Raw genomic sequence first — 15,477 nt, 5'->3', positions numbered from 1 at the left:
TGGGACTGACGGTATGAAAAGAATATGGATTATTTTCAAGCTATGGTCCCTTTCATGGCCTGGAGAAAACTAGTATACATATTAAATTTACGGAGATCTCGTGTTAATACTCACATAGAAGCAGATTCACATGAATTTTTTAAATGGTCCTACATCCTAAATATAGCTATTATGATTCCCTCATTGCTTCATGAGAAGATTGTTATGTAAGTTTATAGCATGTTATGGCATGTCATATCATATCCTACTGAAATGTATCAAACATTCCATAGATAGATAGATAGATAGATAGATAGATAGATAGATAGATAGATAGATACACCTCTGTATACATATATGCATACACGAGGCAGGGTGGCTCAGCAGTAAAAAATGGTGAGCTTGTCAGCTGGAAAGACCCAAGTGCCCCACAATGGGGTGAACTCCCCATTCCTGCTCCAGCTCTTATCCACTTACCAGGTCAAAAACATGCAAATGTGAGTAGATAAATAGCTACCACTTTGGTGGGAAGGTATAACAATGTTCCGTGTGCCTTGGCCACATGACCACAGATAATGTCTTCAGGCAATGCTGGCTCCCTTAGCCAAGAAGTGGGGATGAGCACCACCCCCTAGAGTCAAATATGACTGGAAAAAGGAAATCTTTACTTTTATTTAGCGTATGTATATCATGTATAGCTATGTTATGATTCATTATTTCATGAAGAGAAATTATACGTCTACACACACGCAGACCCCTAGAGTACCAGGCTTGAATGGGGAAGTGTTCATATTCTTGTATAACTTCAAAGTTTGGACCACTGCACTTTAAGCCTCACCTAACATATAGGGTTATTTCCTTATTTATATAGAAAAGGGCTTATATCTGCTTCTCCTTGAGTTCCATGGGAAAAAAGCAAGATTTTAACCATTCTTACTGAATAAATTGATCTCCCTGAAGTTGTAGCTACCCTATCCTAATTCTCAATTGTTATTCTCACTGTTCATGAAACTCCACTTTCTTGGGCAAGTCTGTTTATTAATTTGTGAAATTTCAGAAACTTAAGAATTAAATAAAGAGGGCAACATGAAAAGAAGGTTGCCTGGCTGTCATTATCTGTAGAACTGTATTGGCCAGAGGATCTGATGGTGTGCCCTTCCTTAGTGTGTGTGTGGGAAAAGGTGAAGTACTTTTCTGGTTGTCTCCCAAATTTGTTGCTCCTCCAGCGATCCAGTTTGTCTCTGGTTTCTATCACAATATATTTTGAAAGATTGTCTTCTTCCAACAGGTCATGAAAAAGAACAGAGCTGAAGCTAAAAAAATAGGACCTTTGAAGTTAGCAGCTCTGAATGGACTAACATTGTCTCGTCTTCCTCTGCCAAGTGAGGGGAAGGAAGAATCTCCCAGAGCAACAAATGATGAACGGGTTGGTCTGAAGTTTGCTTGGAATTGTGGCTGTGTATTGAAAATTCATCTCCAATCAGAGGGGGTATTCAGCAGGTTCTGACCAGTTCTGGAGAACCGGTAGCGGAAATTTTGAGTAGTTTGGAGAACTGGCAAATACCACCTCTGACTGGAGATCTTATAGTATTCTTCCCCTGCCACACCCACAGAACCGGTAGTAAAAAAATTTGAATCCCACCACTGTCTCCAATGTTTAGTTATTCAAACTTGTCTATCCAAATTCATTTTGGACACAAGAATAGTATTAGGATTGATCATCAGCTTGTCAATCATCAGTGTCTTTTAACTGCTTAGACCAAATATATATTTATTTAAGTTTAATTAGTTATCTATGTACTACTAAAACTCTCTTGCAAAACAGTGCATCACAGGGCAACAATTTTTGAACTAACATGCCTCAAATGGGCTAACATATAAAATGTATCCAAAATCCAGTAGCCATGGTTCTCAAAGGAATAAAATTTAGAAAAGTTGTGGTTGGTTTACTGTTGCTGCTGCTGTACTGCCATTGCAGTCATGTGAGCTTTCATTTTCAACGTTCTGTGATAATTTCAGCCAGTGTCACGCCCTCCCCCACCCAGCAGCAAAGGGGAAATTTGCGATAGTCTGTGCCAGATTCCCACTGGGAAACTCAGTGGGGAAGCTGTCAGGAAGTGGGACATTGCTCCTACGCTCACTGCTTTTCCTCCCGCCCTTTGTCATTCTATTTCTCTGTTTACATAAAGAAATATCTCTGAAAAGATGACTGAGGCACAGGTTTTATAGTTTTTTTTCATTAGAAATGGTTTAAAAATATTTAGTTAAAATGATATTTGTTTCCTAGAACAAGGGTCCTCAACCCCCGGGCTGCAGCTTACTACCGGGCCTTTCGCCTTTCGGAAGTGATCTGTGGAAGTGGTGGGCAACCGTGTGCATGTGCATCCCATTTGTGTGATCAGCAGGTGACCGCATGTGCGCGCACTCCCATTTGTTTGAGCAGTGGGTGTTTATGGCTGCTTATGCAAATGGAGTTGCACGCACACACACTTGCCCGCTGCACACACAGGACCATCTTCTTCCTCCCTCCCCCTCCAGTTTGCAAAGCAGAAAGTTGGGCAACTCTGTCGTAGACAGCCTTCATACAGCAAACAGTTGTTAAAAGAAATGGTAGATGGCAACCATTGTATTATTATTATACTCTTTTGATATTGGTTCCTTGTTCTGTGTGCCTAAGAGTAGAGTCAGTGGCCCTAAACAAACTTTCCAAATTATCCTTGGCTTCATCTCATTTCAGGTATTGGCTGTCTGGAATTTCACTGCTAGGTTTTATTTGTACATGCATCTAAATTATTTAATTTCTATTGGCATGTTTGCCAGCATTTGTAACAACGAGAAGGAACATATACAACTATTTTAAATATGTTACAAATCATTGAGAAATTTGGCTTAAGGGAAAAGACAAGAATATTTTAGACAAACTCAGATAATATAAAATGGGAAGTTATATATTAAATGTTTTTTAAATAACCTATATTTTTTTCACTACCATATATTTATGGAAGGAAAAATCTCTAGTATGATTCCATCTGTGTTTCTGTATTTTTAGTTTAAGGGTTTGGAACAAAGGTTAGACCAAGGGATGGTGTTTACGGAATATGAACGGATTCAGAAGAAAAGGCTTGTAGAAGGTGACTGTTCAATAGCCTGTCTCCCAGAAAATGCAGAAAGGAACCGATTCCAGGATGTGCTTCCTTATGATGACACCAGAGTTGAGCTAGTCCCTACTAAGGAAAATAATACGGGCTATATCAACGCATCACACATTAAGGTAGGGTTAGAAATAAGATGTGTATTCATAAACAATTCTTCCACTTAAATTTCAAAAACTTCTTAAAATATCATTCTCCCCAAAGTCTGAGATCATACTCAAAAAATATATGTTAATATAATTGCTTGATAATGATACAAAAAAATTACAGTCCAAGAAAGCAAGAAAGCACAGATTAGGGACTTGTGGTTGGCGCTATATAAGGTTAAGAATGTAACCATAGCATGCTTTTTTAGCCTTATCTGTAGTCTGAATCAACTGAAAAAAGGCATTTCCTGTCCAAGTCCCTCACCTCACCCCCAAAGTAATGGCCCTAGAAAGCACTCTTTTAATAGTTTTGATTGGTATGGAGGGAACCAGAGGTGGTATTCAGCAGGTTCTGATCAGTTCTGGAGAACTGGTAGTGGAAATTTTGAGTAATTCAGAGAATCAGCAAACACCACCTCTGACTGGCCCCACCCCCATCTATTCTCTGCCTCCCGAGTCCTAGCTGTTCAGCTGGGTCTTCTTTTGTTGCTCTGCACAGGAGAAGGGAGCTGGAAATCAGGCTAGGGGGGTGGGGAGGGAATGGGATTTTGCAGTAACCTTCCCCCAGGAGTGGGGAATGGAGATTTTTACAGTATCCTTCCCCTGCCACGCCCACCAAGCCACGCCCACCAAGCCAGGTCATGCACACAGAACCGGTAGTAAATTTTTTTCAATCCTACCACTGGAGGGAACCATGTTTAAAGGAAAGAACAAAAATTTATTTTGTTCCATTTTTAGCATTTAAGCTTTTCAAAATTCTATTTCTGGGATTAAATACAGAAATTAAAGAATATGGGTTCATTTTTTCTCCCTTTGCATTGTGGACCAGTATCCTTTCATAATCTTGGCATCCATATCCTGTTTTTTATTCTACAGGTCTGTGTCGGGGGCATGGAGTGGGATTATATTGCAACTCAAGGTCCTTTGCAGAATACATGCCAAGATTTCTGGCAGATGGTATGGGAGCAAGGGGTTGCCATTATAACCATGGTGACAGCAGAAGAGGTAAATATATCTTCCTGAATCATACCTCAGCCCTCAAAAATATAATTTTGCAATGAATGTACGGGTCAGCCTTTGGTTTAAGCTGATTTTTGTCTTGACTGGATTCCAGAAAATGATGTAGAGAACTAGTATGGAAAATCATTCAAAACCAACACATACTTTATTCAGTTTGGTCCCTTTTAAATGTTTAGGGACTGTAACTACTAGAATTGTTTGCTTGCCTTTTTTACCTTAATATATGGGAAGTTGCATTCCAATATATCTATAGGACATCAAGTTGGAATGCAACTGATTTAGGAATCAACAGTAGACACTTGGATGCTTTCTGATTCTTTTTTTTTAATAATTTTTTTATTAATTTTCAATAAACAAACATACACAAACAAAACACAAAACATGAAAACATAAAACTTCTTTTGGAAAGCGGCTTAGTCCCGGGTTACATTTTTTGTACAGACATTAATCAAATTCATGCTCACTTTATATACCATTTCATATCTTATTTACCATTCTATATTTTTCTATATAGCTTCTCCTCTTTTCACTCTCTTAATTCTATTTTATTTATTTCATCTCAATTTAAATCATTATGCTTGTATCTTTTGTCTGTTCTATTTCAATTATCTATTATCTTTTCTCATTAACACAAAAATTTCTCCTGTAATCACTGATTGAAGTATGACGCCTTTATATCTTTCCCCTAAATTTAACACTTAAAATAATATATAATTTTCATTCTGATTCTGCTTAGTACATTCTAAAGCTATGTACTATATTTTAAAATAGGAAAATAATAAGTTTATAATATAATTAAAACAATAATCCATAGCAAATTAAACTCTATCATTAAATCTTAAGCATTTTACACATTCCTTTTAATATTTCATCCCATTTTATAATCATATAATGTTCCAGTTTTCTAACATTATTTCAAATACAAATACACCAATACAGTCTTATATACTTTTGCAGAATCTCTTTTTTAAATATGAAAAAGTTTTTTTAAACAACCCAAATGTTTTTAGTCTTTCAAATAATAATTTCCAAAGGTCCCAAAGTCACCAAGCAATCCAAATATACACAAACTGTTTCATTTAGCACTTTCTTCTTTTATACTTTCTCTTCCTGGGGTACAGTTCAATTGCAAAGTTCCAAAATATATCTTTTAGAAGTCTTGTTACAATTTAACTCTAGTCTTATAAGTTCCAAGCAGCCTCCTCCAGCAAAATCTTAATATTAATTCTTTTCCTCTCCCTTCCCACTTATAGCAAAAATTTTTTTCCCCCCAATGTTCAGAAATCTTTAATGTCCCCTTGGCTTTAACTTTCAAGTTTAATTACCTGCTAGTGCCAAACGGGTTTTTCCGATTTCCATCTGCTATCACCGTAAGGAAGGAGAGTGAGAAGAAAAACTTTCCCTTTTAACTTTCATCTGTCACTTTTTCCAATCTTCTTTGGGAACGATGTATCTTTAATGAAATTAAAATTCCAGGGTATTTAAATGTTACTTATTATCCCGGTCAGCCAAAAACTTTCACTTCTCAGCTTAACCGGAAGTCATGCTTTCTGATTCTTGTATCTCATTGACCCGTGCAACTCTCAGCCCAATTTGGATTACAAGGTATTTGAAAAGATACCTTGAAGATGAAGGGGTGAAGAATTACTAAACTCCTTCCCCCAAAATAATAATTAATAATATATTAATAATAAGTCTTGTGGAATGTTCTGCAGCTACCTCTTTATTCTTTTGCTGATTAGACATTATATTTGCAGGAAGTTGGCCGAGAGAAAAGTTTCCGATACTGGCCGAGACTTGGTTCAAGGCACAACACAGTGACCTATGGGAGATTCAAGATCACTACTCGCTTCCGGACTGATTCTGGTTGCTATGCCACCACAGGTTTGAAGATCAAACATCTCCTCACAGGACAAGAGAGAACAGTTTGGCATCTTCAGTATACTGACTGGCCAGAGCATGGCTGCCCAGAAGACACAAAAGGGTTTCTGTGTATGTGCTTGCATTTCCTTTCCTTTCCTTTCCTTTCCTTTCCTTTCCTTTCCTTTCCTTTCCCTTTCCCTTTCCCTTTCCCTTTCCCTTTCCCTTTCCCTTTCCCTTTCCCTTTCCCTTCCTTTCCCTTTCCCTTTCCCTTTCCCTTCCTTTCCCTTCCTTTCCCTTTATTTCTTATTTCTATTATGTAAAAGCATATGACATAGGAAACCAGCTGAAACAAAATAGTAGCTAAGTTTTGCCTTACATCTATGGCTCCCCAGGCTATGTATGAAGTCTAAATGCACACCTTCCACTAGGTGCATGGTGATCTGAGCACTGTTGTGTGCAATTTTAAGGTTAGCCTATCCCAACATTACCAAATGTTGGCCAAATCAGCCCTGAAATACATTGTAAAAATACTGAAATCTTTTAAGGTTTAATGTTCTTACAAGATTTCAACCTCTTTGTGTGGGGGGGGGGGGGGAGGGAGAGAAAGAATGCAATTTATGTGATATGTGGACACCATCAATAGTTGTTTAGGCTCTGAGCTAAGATATAGTTTATTGCAATATGAAAGAATCATTATGCGTTTGTATGTTACTCTCTCTTCCTCCCACATTGCCATAAGGATAACTGAGCACACTTTTGTTTTCATTTCTGCTGTTTTGTTCTGTTAGGAACTTTAGTAATTTACTCATTTTAAAAAAAATAAGGTCATTAGATTTTAATCACAGCTGTCACCTAAGAGAACATTAGACATCGTTGTTAAGGAGACCACAGTAAATTCATCTCATTTCAGAAGGGAAGGTTGTGGAGAGCAAGCAAAGCTGAAATTTACTGAAATATATCAATATTTCATTGAATAAAGTTAATTATGTTATTTAAATTCCTAATTAGAAGGCAAGATATTTAAACAGACTTTATTTGTATGTAACATTGTGCTGAATACAGATAGTCCTTGACTTATGACTGGTCACTTAGCATCCATTCAAAGTTCCAGCAGACATATGTGGGTGGTACTTGCAACCTGAAAGTTCTGATATCCTCCCCTCATGGTCACATGATCACATTTTGTGGTGTTCAGCAGTCAGTTCACATTTACTTCTATTTGCAGCATCTGCAATCAGGTGACTGTGATTTATTACTATTTTGCTAGAAACCTGCATTAGCTTCTGGTTTCTGGCAAAAAACAAAAACACCATTGCGGAAATTGCTTAATGGCCAGTACAAAGAATGTCATCAAAAAGGGTCTGTCATGTGATGACCTGTTGAATGACCAGCCTGACCTACAACAGATCATTCAAAGGGCTCAATCACAGTCATAACATGAAGTTTACATGTAGATATATATTCCAGGTTAGTGTTAGCGTGGGGCACTGCTAAATTCTCCCTTGAATCAAAGTCAGCTGTAAATGTTTTGATGGATACATTTTTGCAGTTTTATTGGTTGCAATAGAGAAGTGGTTTGAAGTATCTTTTTCCAGGATGTTTTGCATCATCTTATCCAGACCTACAGCCGTAATATTTTTTAAAGATCTTATCCAAATACTAAGCTCAGTTTTGTTTAATTTCTGAACTCAAAAGTTGAATAGTTCAATACATAGTTGGAATTAGGATATACATTTTTCTTACTACAAAGACCCAAAAAATATATCAGTGATATCTAATTTAAATATTTTCCCTTTCTTCTTTTCCTCTGGATCCGATAGCATACTTGGAAGAGATACAGTCAGTACGGCGTCATACCAACAGTACCGCAGACCCTGCAATTCCCAATCCCCCTCTACTGGTGCACTGCAGTGCTGGTGTAGGAAGAACTGGAGTGGTCATCCTATCAGAGATCATGATTGCCTGTTTGGAGCACAATGAGGTAATTCCTTAATTTTAAAACTAGGAATTATGGGAGTAAATGGGAATATCCTTGAGGGGATACCTATTGAGAAAGCCCACGAAAGTTTATTTCATGTTCAGTAATGATCCTCACAATGCACCAACCTTCTTTCATGATTGAAGTAACTACTGGACAAACAGTAATGTGCTTGTCTCAATGTTAGATTGGAAAGTACAAAATTAGGGATCTAAAACCTACTCAAACCAAAATCCACAAAAACTAGCACAGGCCTGTCAAACTGGTGGCCCACAAGCCGGATACGGCCCACGCAGACCATGCCCATCCCACCTCCGCAAAGGCAAAAATCATCCCGATATGTCACTATCCGGCCCGCAATGTGATCGGGTTTGACACCCCTGAACTAGCATGTTTTTTCCAAGAAGATATTCCTAAATAACCTTGTCAGAGCAGCACCTAAAAAGAATATCATGTCATTTCCTTCCTCTTCTGTTTCTTTACTGATATTTAAAGACTTGTTATACAAGTGTCTATGTAATCCAGACAAAAACAAAACAAAACCACGAATGCTAACATGAGCCAGCAGCGTGCAGCAGCTGCCAAAAAAGCCAACACAGTTCTCAGCTGCATAAACAGAGGGTAGAATCAAGGTCACGTGAAGTGTTAATACCTTGGTAAGGCCACACTTGGAATACTGCATTCAATTTTGGTTGCCACGATGTAAAAAAGATGTTGAGACTCTAGAAAGAGTGCAGAGAAGAGCAACAAAGATGATTAAGGGATGTGGAGGCTAAAACATATAAAAAACAGATACTGGAATTGGGTATGTCTAATTAAATGAAAAGAAGGGGGTGACATGAAAGCAGTGTTCCAATATCTCAGGGACTGCCACAAAGAAGAGAGAGTCAAGCTATTCTCCAAAGCACCCGAGGGCAGGACAAGAAGCAATGGGTGGAAACTAATCAAGGAGAGAAGCAATTTAGAACTAAGGAGAAATTTCCTGACAGTTAGAACAATTAATCAGTGGGACAACTTGCCTCCAGAAGTTGTGAATGCTCCAACACTGGAAGTTTTAAAAAAGATGTTGGATAACCATTTGTCTGAACTGGTGCAGGGTTTCCTGCCTAAGCAGGAGGTTGGACTAGAAGACCTCCAACTCTGTTATTCTATTCTATTCTATTCTATTCTATTCTATTCTATTCTATTCTATTCTATTCTATTCTATTCTATTCTATTCTATTCTATTCTATTCTATTCTAACATTGCCTTTGTTATATTGTCACAGAATCCTGCAAGTCTGAAAGTACTTTTCCCCTCCATTCCCTTTACTTTTCCGATAACTAGGGAGGGACCCTTCTGAGATGCTTCCTCCATCATCATTCCTTCTGTAGGCTGATATGTCTTTTGTCTGATCACTGTGAAACTGAATCTCCTCCTCCTGTTCTTCCCAGATTATTACATCAGTTGTGGCTTATTATCACCACTTAAATAATTTCCCAACTTATGTGTATGTTTTTTTTAGGCACTGGATATCCCAAGAATGCTAGAAATGCTGAGGCAGCAAAGGATGATGATGGTGCAAACCCTAAGCCAATACACATTTGTCTATGGAGTTCTCATCCAGTTTCTTAAGAGTTCAAGGCTTATATAAGTTTTCTTCATTCAAGCTTCAAAAGTCTCCTTCTTTTCAAGAGTTTACAAAAGCAGACGTTTGCCTCCCAGGATTACATGAAGTTTAAAAATTCTGTATGCAACTGGGCATTGCTTTAGCAGAGTTCATGTTGAAGCTGAAAGGAATGTGTGTGTGTTGGGGAGCAGTGATTTGAAATGGGAATGATTCATTGGGTTCTTCCGATGAAACTGTGTTCATGGCAGGCATACAACTGCTGATCCTAGGAAGACATTACTGCGCTGTACTGAAAATCATGATGGTTATATCATTATGAATGGAAAGCTATACTGATGTATACTTGTAGATAGACTGTGGTGAAAGAAGTGTGCCCTGCCTATACAGTAGTGATAAATGGCATCATTGTGCTTGAGTTTTTTATTTCAATCTCTGTGAATGTTTGTGTGTGTGTGTGTGTGTTGATTTTTATATTGCAACCAGCATCACCAACAAGCCATTAAAGGAAGCACTTAAGACAGAGAGTGTATTGTTATTTTTTTGCCAGAAGTGGGGCACTACTCTAGAAACTGCAGGCTACAGACAGCATGCAATAAAAGAACATTAGTATTTGGCTTAAGATTTGTAACAGGAAAAGAGTTAAATGGAAGATGGTAACAGGTGGTAACATTTGTGGTACATTAAACAAATAGTTGGCAAATCTTTGAAGGGAAGAGAAAGAAAATAAGATGGTAAAAGCGAGGACAAAATTTACAGCTGCTGCTGTAAGGAAATTATTGTTGGGTCACATTCTAGGTCAAAAAGTACAATAAAAGAAAAAGGTTATCCTAGGAAATCGTGTGTAGTTCCTCAAAACTTCAGAAAGTAATAATTAATGAAGTGTAGCTCCAGAATGATTTCTTTAAGGAACAGCTTGTTACTTCTGATTGAAATCAAGTTGAATACAGATGAATATTTAAACACTGGTTTAAATATTTTATTTATCTAGAGAAACGGTATGTTTATCTGCTTAGCCTGCAAATTTCATTTTAGAAAAAGGTATTGAATGTGGAGCGAGTACAAAAGAATTTGACTTAATGTGGAATGTGGTTATTGGGCTGCATAATTTAGCAAAGTGGCAGTAAAATTGCCTTTGTTAATAATTCCCTATCAAGAAAGTAAAAAAGAAAAGAAAAAGGATGAATGTTTTTTAGTCACCAAATTTATTTCTCTTTTCCTCTGGATAATATCTCCAAAGCAGCCTCTCCAATAACATTATGCTAACATTAGAAAGTCTGCATGCTTCTTAAAGCAGAAATGACTGATGGAAAGTGTACATGTGAAAAGCAAGAGTTATGTATTTTCCACTAGGCTGTATAGTTGTACCAAAGAGGATGGAAGGGAGGGAAAGTTGGATGGATGCATGAATGCTTCAGGCAGCTGTACAACACAGTAAGCATAGTATGATACTTCGAACAACATGGGAGCTATTTCTTCAAAGCAGTACTATGTGTCCTTTTGAGAGTATCAGATTTTATTAAGCCAGAAGTCAAACTGATCTGTGTTTGTGGTGCAGACTCTAAGGAATATTTCTTGTAAACTTTAGTTTACAGGAATGCATTATACATTCTCCGGCTGAGATGCCAAAAGGTGTTTCTGAGATGCTTAGATTATTTGATTGATCTTTATGGCAAAAAGAACAATCAGATGGGTTGATACTAATGATACTAATATCCAGTGTGCAATCTCGATGTTCCTTGTTTTTTTTACCACTTGGGAGCTGTGTATATGAACTGGTTTTCCATGCAATTTTTACAAGGTGATAGTAGCAGTTTTTGAAAACAATCCATTGAAGATGTTGGCTTTTGCCGATCTTCCTTGAACTGGCATTTCATTTTGAAAACACTACCTTCTTCAAAAGAGCTTTTCAGGAAAGTTAAGATATCCGGCATGAACTTTTGATGGCGGGATGGGGCTATGCATTAGGGCGGGCTGAAGATACATTTGGGAGTGTTAGTGTCTACAATACTGTACAATAATTTGCAAGATGATGTTCCTAAAGCATTCACTTTAACTTTTGAAATGCAGTATGGTAGTCCAAGTCCATAAAGGTGTGTTCCAAATAGTTTTTGAAAATTCAAATTTTAATTTTTAAGTCTTGGTTAAATTCTATCTTTTGGCTCTCCGACGTTCTGTGAAAAAATGTTCAATGTAAAGTTTTCTGTATAATGAAACTGTTTGCTGTTTATTTGGGCCTGGCTTGCGCAGCACAAGGTAGAAAGGTAGAAGTGGGAAATTAATATTATGGATGAACCTATTTATGAAGTCAGAGCTCAAGGATTCTGCTCGTCTGTTTCTCTGGTGGGATATCTTCTAACAGTTATACTTGGTAGGGGTGGGGTGCAAGAAAGAATAAAATGATTTCTCTGTTCTGCGCTTGAATGGTCTTAATTAGCATGCACTACAGAGCAAAATGAACTGCAAAGTGAAGTCATCCTCTAAATATCTAAATATCTAATATCTAATATCATCCTCTAAATATCTAAATTATATACATTTGCTAACTTTGATAGACTGTTGCAAGCAACGTGATTTATATGGTTGCCTTGCTGTCTGTGATTGTATGTGGTTTGTAGTTCTTAAAGCTAAGTTCAAGATCAGATTTATAAGCTATGACACTTACAAGGAAACATCTTAGATGACCTATTCCAGTGCAGTGAAGGAGATGTGAAAAAAAAAATCTCAGTGGCACAATATTGTACTGTCCAATCTAGGTACAATCCAGATAACTATGGGGGATTACTCCTTTCTTTGTGAAGCCTACTCTTTTCCTTCCTAATCTGAAAAATGTAATTTGTAGATCAAATTACTGCAGATAAACTCTAACATCATGAGTAGGAGGGGAAATATTTTGAAGAATGTAAAAGACTGGAAAGAGAGAAGAATGCTATCTGAGTTGAGGATCTTGTTGCTACATACTGTAGGGACCAGTTTCTTTGCCTTGCACTTGTCTTTTTGGGCTATCAGCTTCTTTCCAACTCAGTTGTTGCTCTATTTTGAATGTATCCTTTGGGCATAATTTTCTTTAAACTGCATTTTATGTTTTGAACAAGCTACTAAATGAACTAGTATGTTGTTTGGCCAAAATCACTGTTGACATGATGCTGTGTTTTGCAAAGAAGCAAGTGCCACTGATTTTTTTTTTCTTCAGAGGTGCTAAATAAAATATCATTTGCTTTAATATAGATGAAACAAACCACATAGTTGTGGTTTGTGTATTATAATGCATGTCTTTTTAAAATTCCACTATATTTTGTCCTCATTTTTTGAGCACAGATTGAGAAGAAATTATGCCTAAATATATATTGAGGGAAGTTATGTGCCATTTTATTTTATTAGAATCACCTTTAAACATATGGAGTTTGAAACAATCTAAAATGAACTTTCAGGTTCCAGAATAAAAATGAGCAGTTAGGTTCGCTAAAATACGTTCCTGTTAAATCTTCATAAAAGCTACAAAAATAACCAAACTTGGTCATAATTTTTTTTACAGACAAAATACATAAAATCAACAATGTCAAACTTTCTTTGTAATGCTGTTTTCTTGTATTCACCATGGACCCAAAACATGTCCGACCTCATTTGTTGAATTACTGTGAGACAATTTGAATTCATACCACTACAGTGGTATGGAATTTATTTTGAATTATTCAGTTCTGGGCTTTCTGCCAAGAAACTACTCGGGCAAGATGAATGAGAGCCAGTTTAGCCTAGTGGTTAAGACACAGGTTAGAAGCCAAGAGACTTTGAGTTCTAGCTCTGCCTTAGTCATGAAAGTTGGCTGGGTGACTTTGGCCCAGTCATTCTCTCAGTCCAGCCCACTTCACAGGGTGGTGGTTGTGGGGAAAATAGGAGGAGGAAGAAGTGTTATGTATGTTCTGTCTTATTTATAAAAATAATAAAGGCAGGTTTTAAAAAATCTAAATCTAAGAGTACTGCACATTCCCACGCCAGTAGAGTCCTTCCAAGGGACTGAACAGCACTTGTTAGGGGAAAAATGGCAGTACATCATGAACATCATGTCCTGCTATACTAGAGACCTGGGTTGAAGTCCAAGAAAACAGCTCCCATGCTACTCTTCTAATGTATGAAGATGTAGAGCTTGAAATTAGTTTTGGGTAAAAGTAGCAATATTGCATCATGTTGCATCTTGAAATAGATGCCTCAACATCCCACTAGCCTTAAGCAATTAAATCTATGCAAAGAAAAGACAGTGGTTTTTACACAATTTCTCCTTTTTTACGTCAGTATACAAGGATTGAGTAGCACATCTCAAAATTGAAGTATTATTTTTTAATGTCAAGCTAAAGTGTTTTTTACACATAAGATCTGCTTTGTCTCTATCAAGTGTAAAAATGTATAATTGCTGCAGCTTTAAATCATGTACAATTGAGATGGGTTTTTAAAACAATGTGCAGATTATATTTGATAGAAAGGGTTGTTTTTCTTTGATATGTAATATATGTGAAATGAATTATATTATAGTCTATTTTTGCCATGAAAATAAATATTCGAAGCGCTTCAAACCTGAGTTGTTTAATAACTTTATTGAATATTGATCTTTTGGACATAAATAGAAATAATAATACTGAATGCAATATAAAACTCAATCCATTTCATAATCCAAAACAGGATACCTTCAAATATGTTGCGTAGAATAATTTATTATAACAATTCCCAATGGTGTATTGCACAACATTTGAGATTATTTAGTTGCAGGCATTGATACTACAGAAGTAATATCCTTTAATATTGGCAAAGACTGAAGAAAACTGTTATTTCCAGGAACTTTGTGCTGGTATGGAGCTTAAGATCATTTCTGTTTGAACACAAGAAATAAAGAGATTGGGCAAATAAAAGTTGTAAATAGCTTTCTTGGTGGAGATTAACAATGTTGTATAGCTTAAAACAGAAATGTTAACTCGTTCGTTTTGGAGACTAAAATACATTTTTGTAAAAAAAATTAAAACGTTAATATCTTACAAAGTTAAGTTTGTTACTTGGTATTACGTAAAACCCTATGCAAGAATGTTGAAGCCTTGCAAGATTTTGACAATTTCTAACTTTTTAAAACATAAATTGGATACTCTGCCAAGTACATCCATGAGTGTTGCAGGAGCCAAATTGTTGGGATTAATAAAGAGATTGGATTCAAGTCCCCACTGAACTGTGAAGCTCAATAGGGTGCCCAGTTTTTTGTGGCATCTTTGTCACGAAGTTTTTGTGCAAGAATTATTTTGGAAAGAATATAAATTGCTTTGAGCTTCCAAGAGAAAAATCTGTGATACAAGCAATTAAATAAGTATTAGAAACTTATATACAGTGCTTGACACTACATTGGGAAGAAACTGGAAGACTGGAATATATCCTGGAAGAAAATGTGTGACAAACCGTTGAAGGCACTAGGTATGCTTAGACTGGAAAAGAAAGGACAGGGAGAGTGCTGGACATCAGGAAAATTTTCCTAATGTTAAGAACGATTTAGCAATGGAGTAGAGTACTTCAGAAGGTACTCCTGCTGGATGCTGTGATAATAGATTTCTGTATTGAGCAGATTAGATTACATCAGGCATGTCCAACCTTTTGGCTTTGCCTGGGCTGCATTGAGTGAAGAATTGTGTTGGATTGACTATAAAATATATATTCAATCCAACATATAATGAACTTCCTTTATTTTGGGGAGGGGCTGCA

At 36.8% G+C, this 15,477-nt stretch overlaps 1 protein-coding gene across 7 annotated transcripts in view; it reads left to right on the top strand.

Annotated features, from left to right (window-relative positions):
- The window catches only part of PTPN21 (protein tyrosine phosphatase non-receptor type 21), a 57,638-nt gene extending 43,326 nt beyond the window's left edge, over nt 1–14,312 (top strand). For all 7 annotated transcript variants that reach the window (XM_087952049.1, XM_087952048.1, XM_026679160.2 and 4 more), the window contains 6 exons: nt 1,268–1,405; nt 3,029–3,250; nt 4,154–4,282; nt 6,055–6,289; nt 7,981–8,141; nt 9,643–14,312. In XM_087952049.1, coding sequence (XP_087808175.1) covers nt 1,268–1,405; nt 3,029–3,250; nt 4,154–4,282; nt 6,055–6,289; nt 7,981–8,141; nt 9,643–9,771 — 1,014 coding nt within the window. In that variant the 3' untranslated portion in view covers nt 9,772–14,312. The remainder of the gene's footprint in view (nt 1–1,267; nt 1,406–3,028; nt 3,251–4,153; nt 4,283–6,054; nt 6,290–7,980; nt 8,142–9,642) is intronic.
- The last annotated feature ends 1,165 nt before the right edge of the window (nt 14,313–15,477 follow it).

Source organism: Notechis scutatus, chromosome 1, assembly GCF_049901735.1.
Source record: "Notechis scutatus isolate UNSWTSFEM ecotype Mainland chromosome 1, rNotScu1.2, whole genome shotgun sequence".
Taxonomy (NCBI): domain Eukaryota; kingdom Metazoa; phylum Chordata; class Lepidosauria; order Squamata; family Elapidae; genus Notechis; species Notechis scutatus.
The sequence above is the reverse complement of the archived record's forward strand: the minus strand, read 5'-3'. Positions and strand labels throughout refer to the sequence as shown.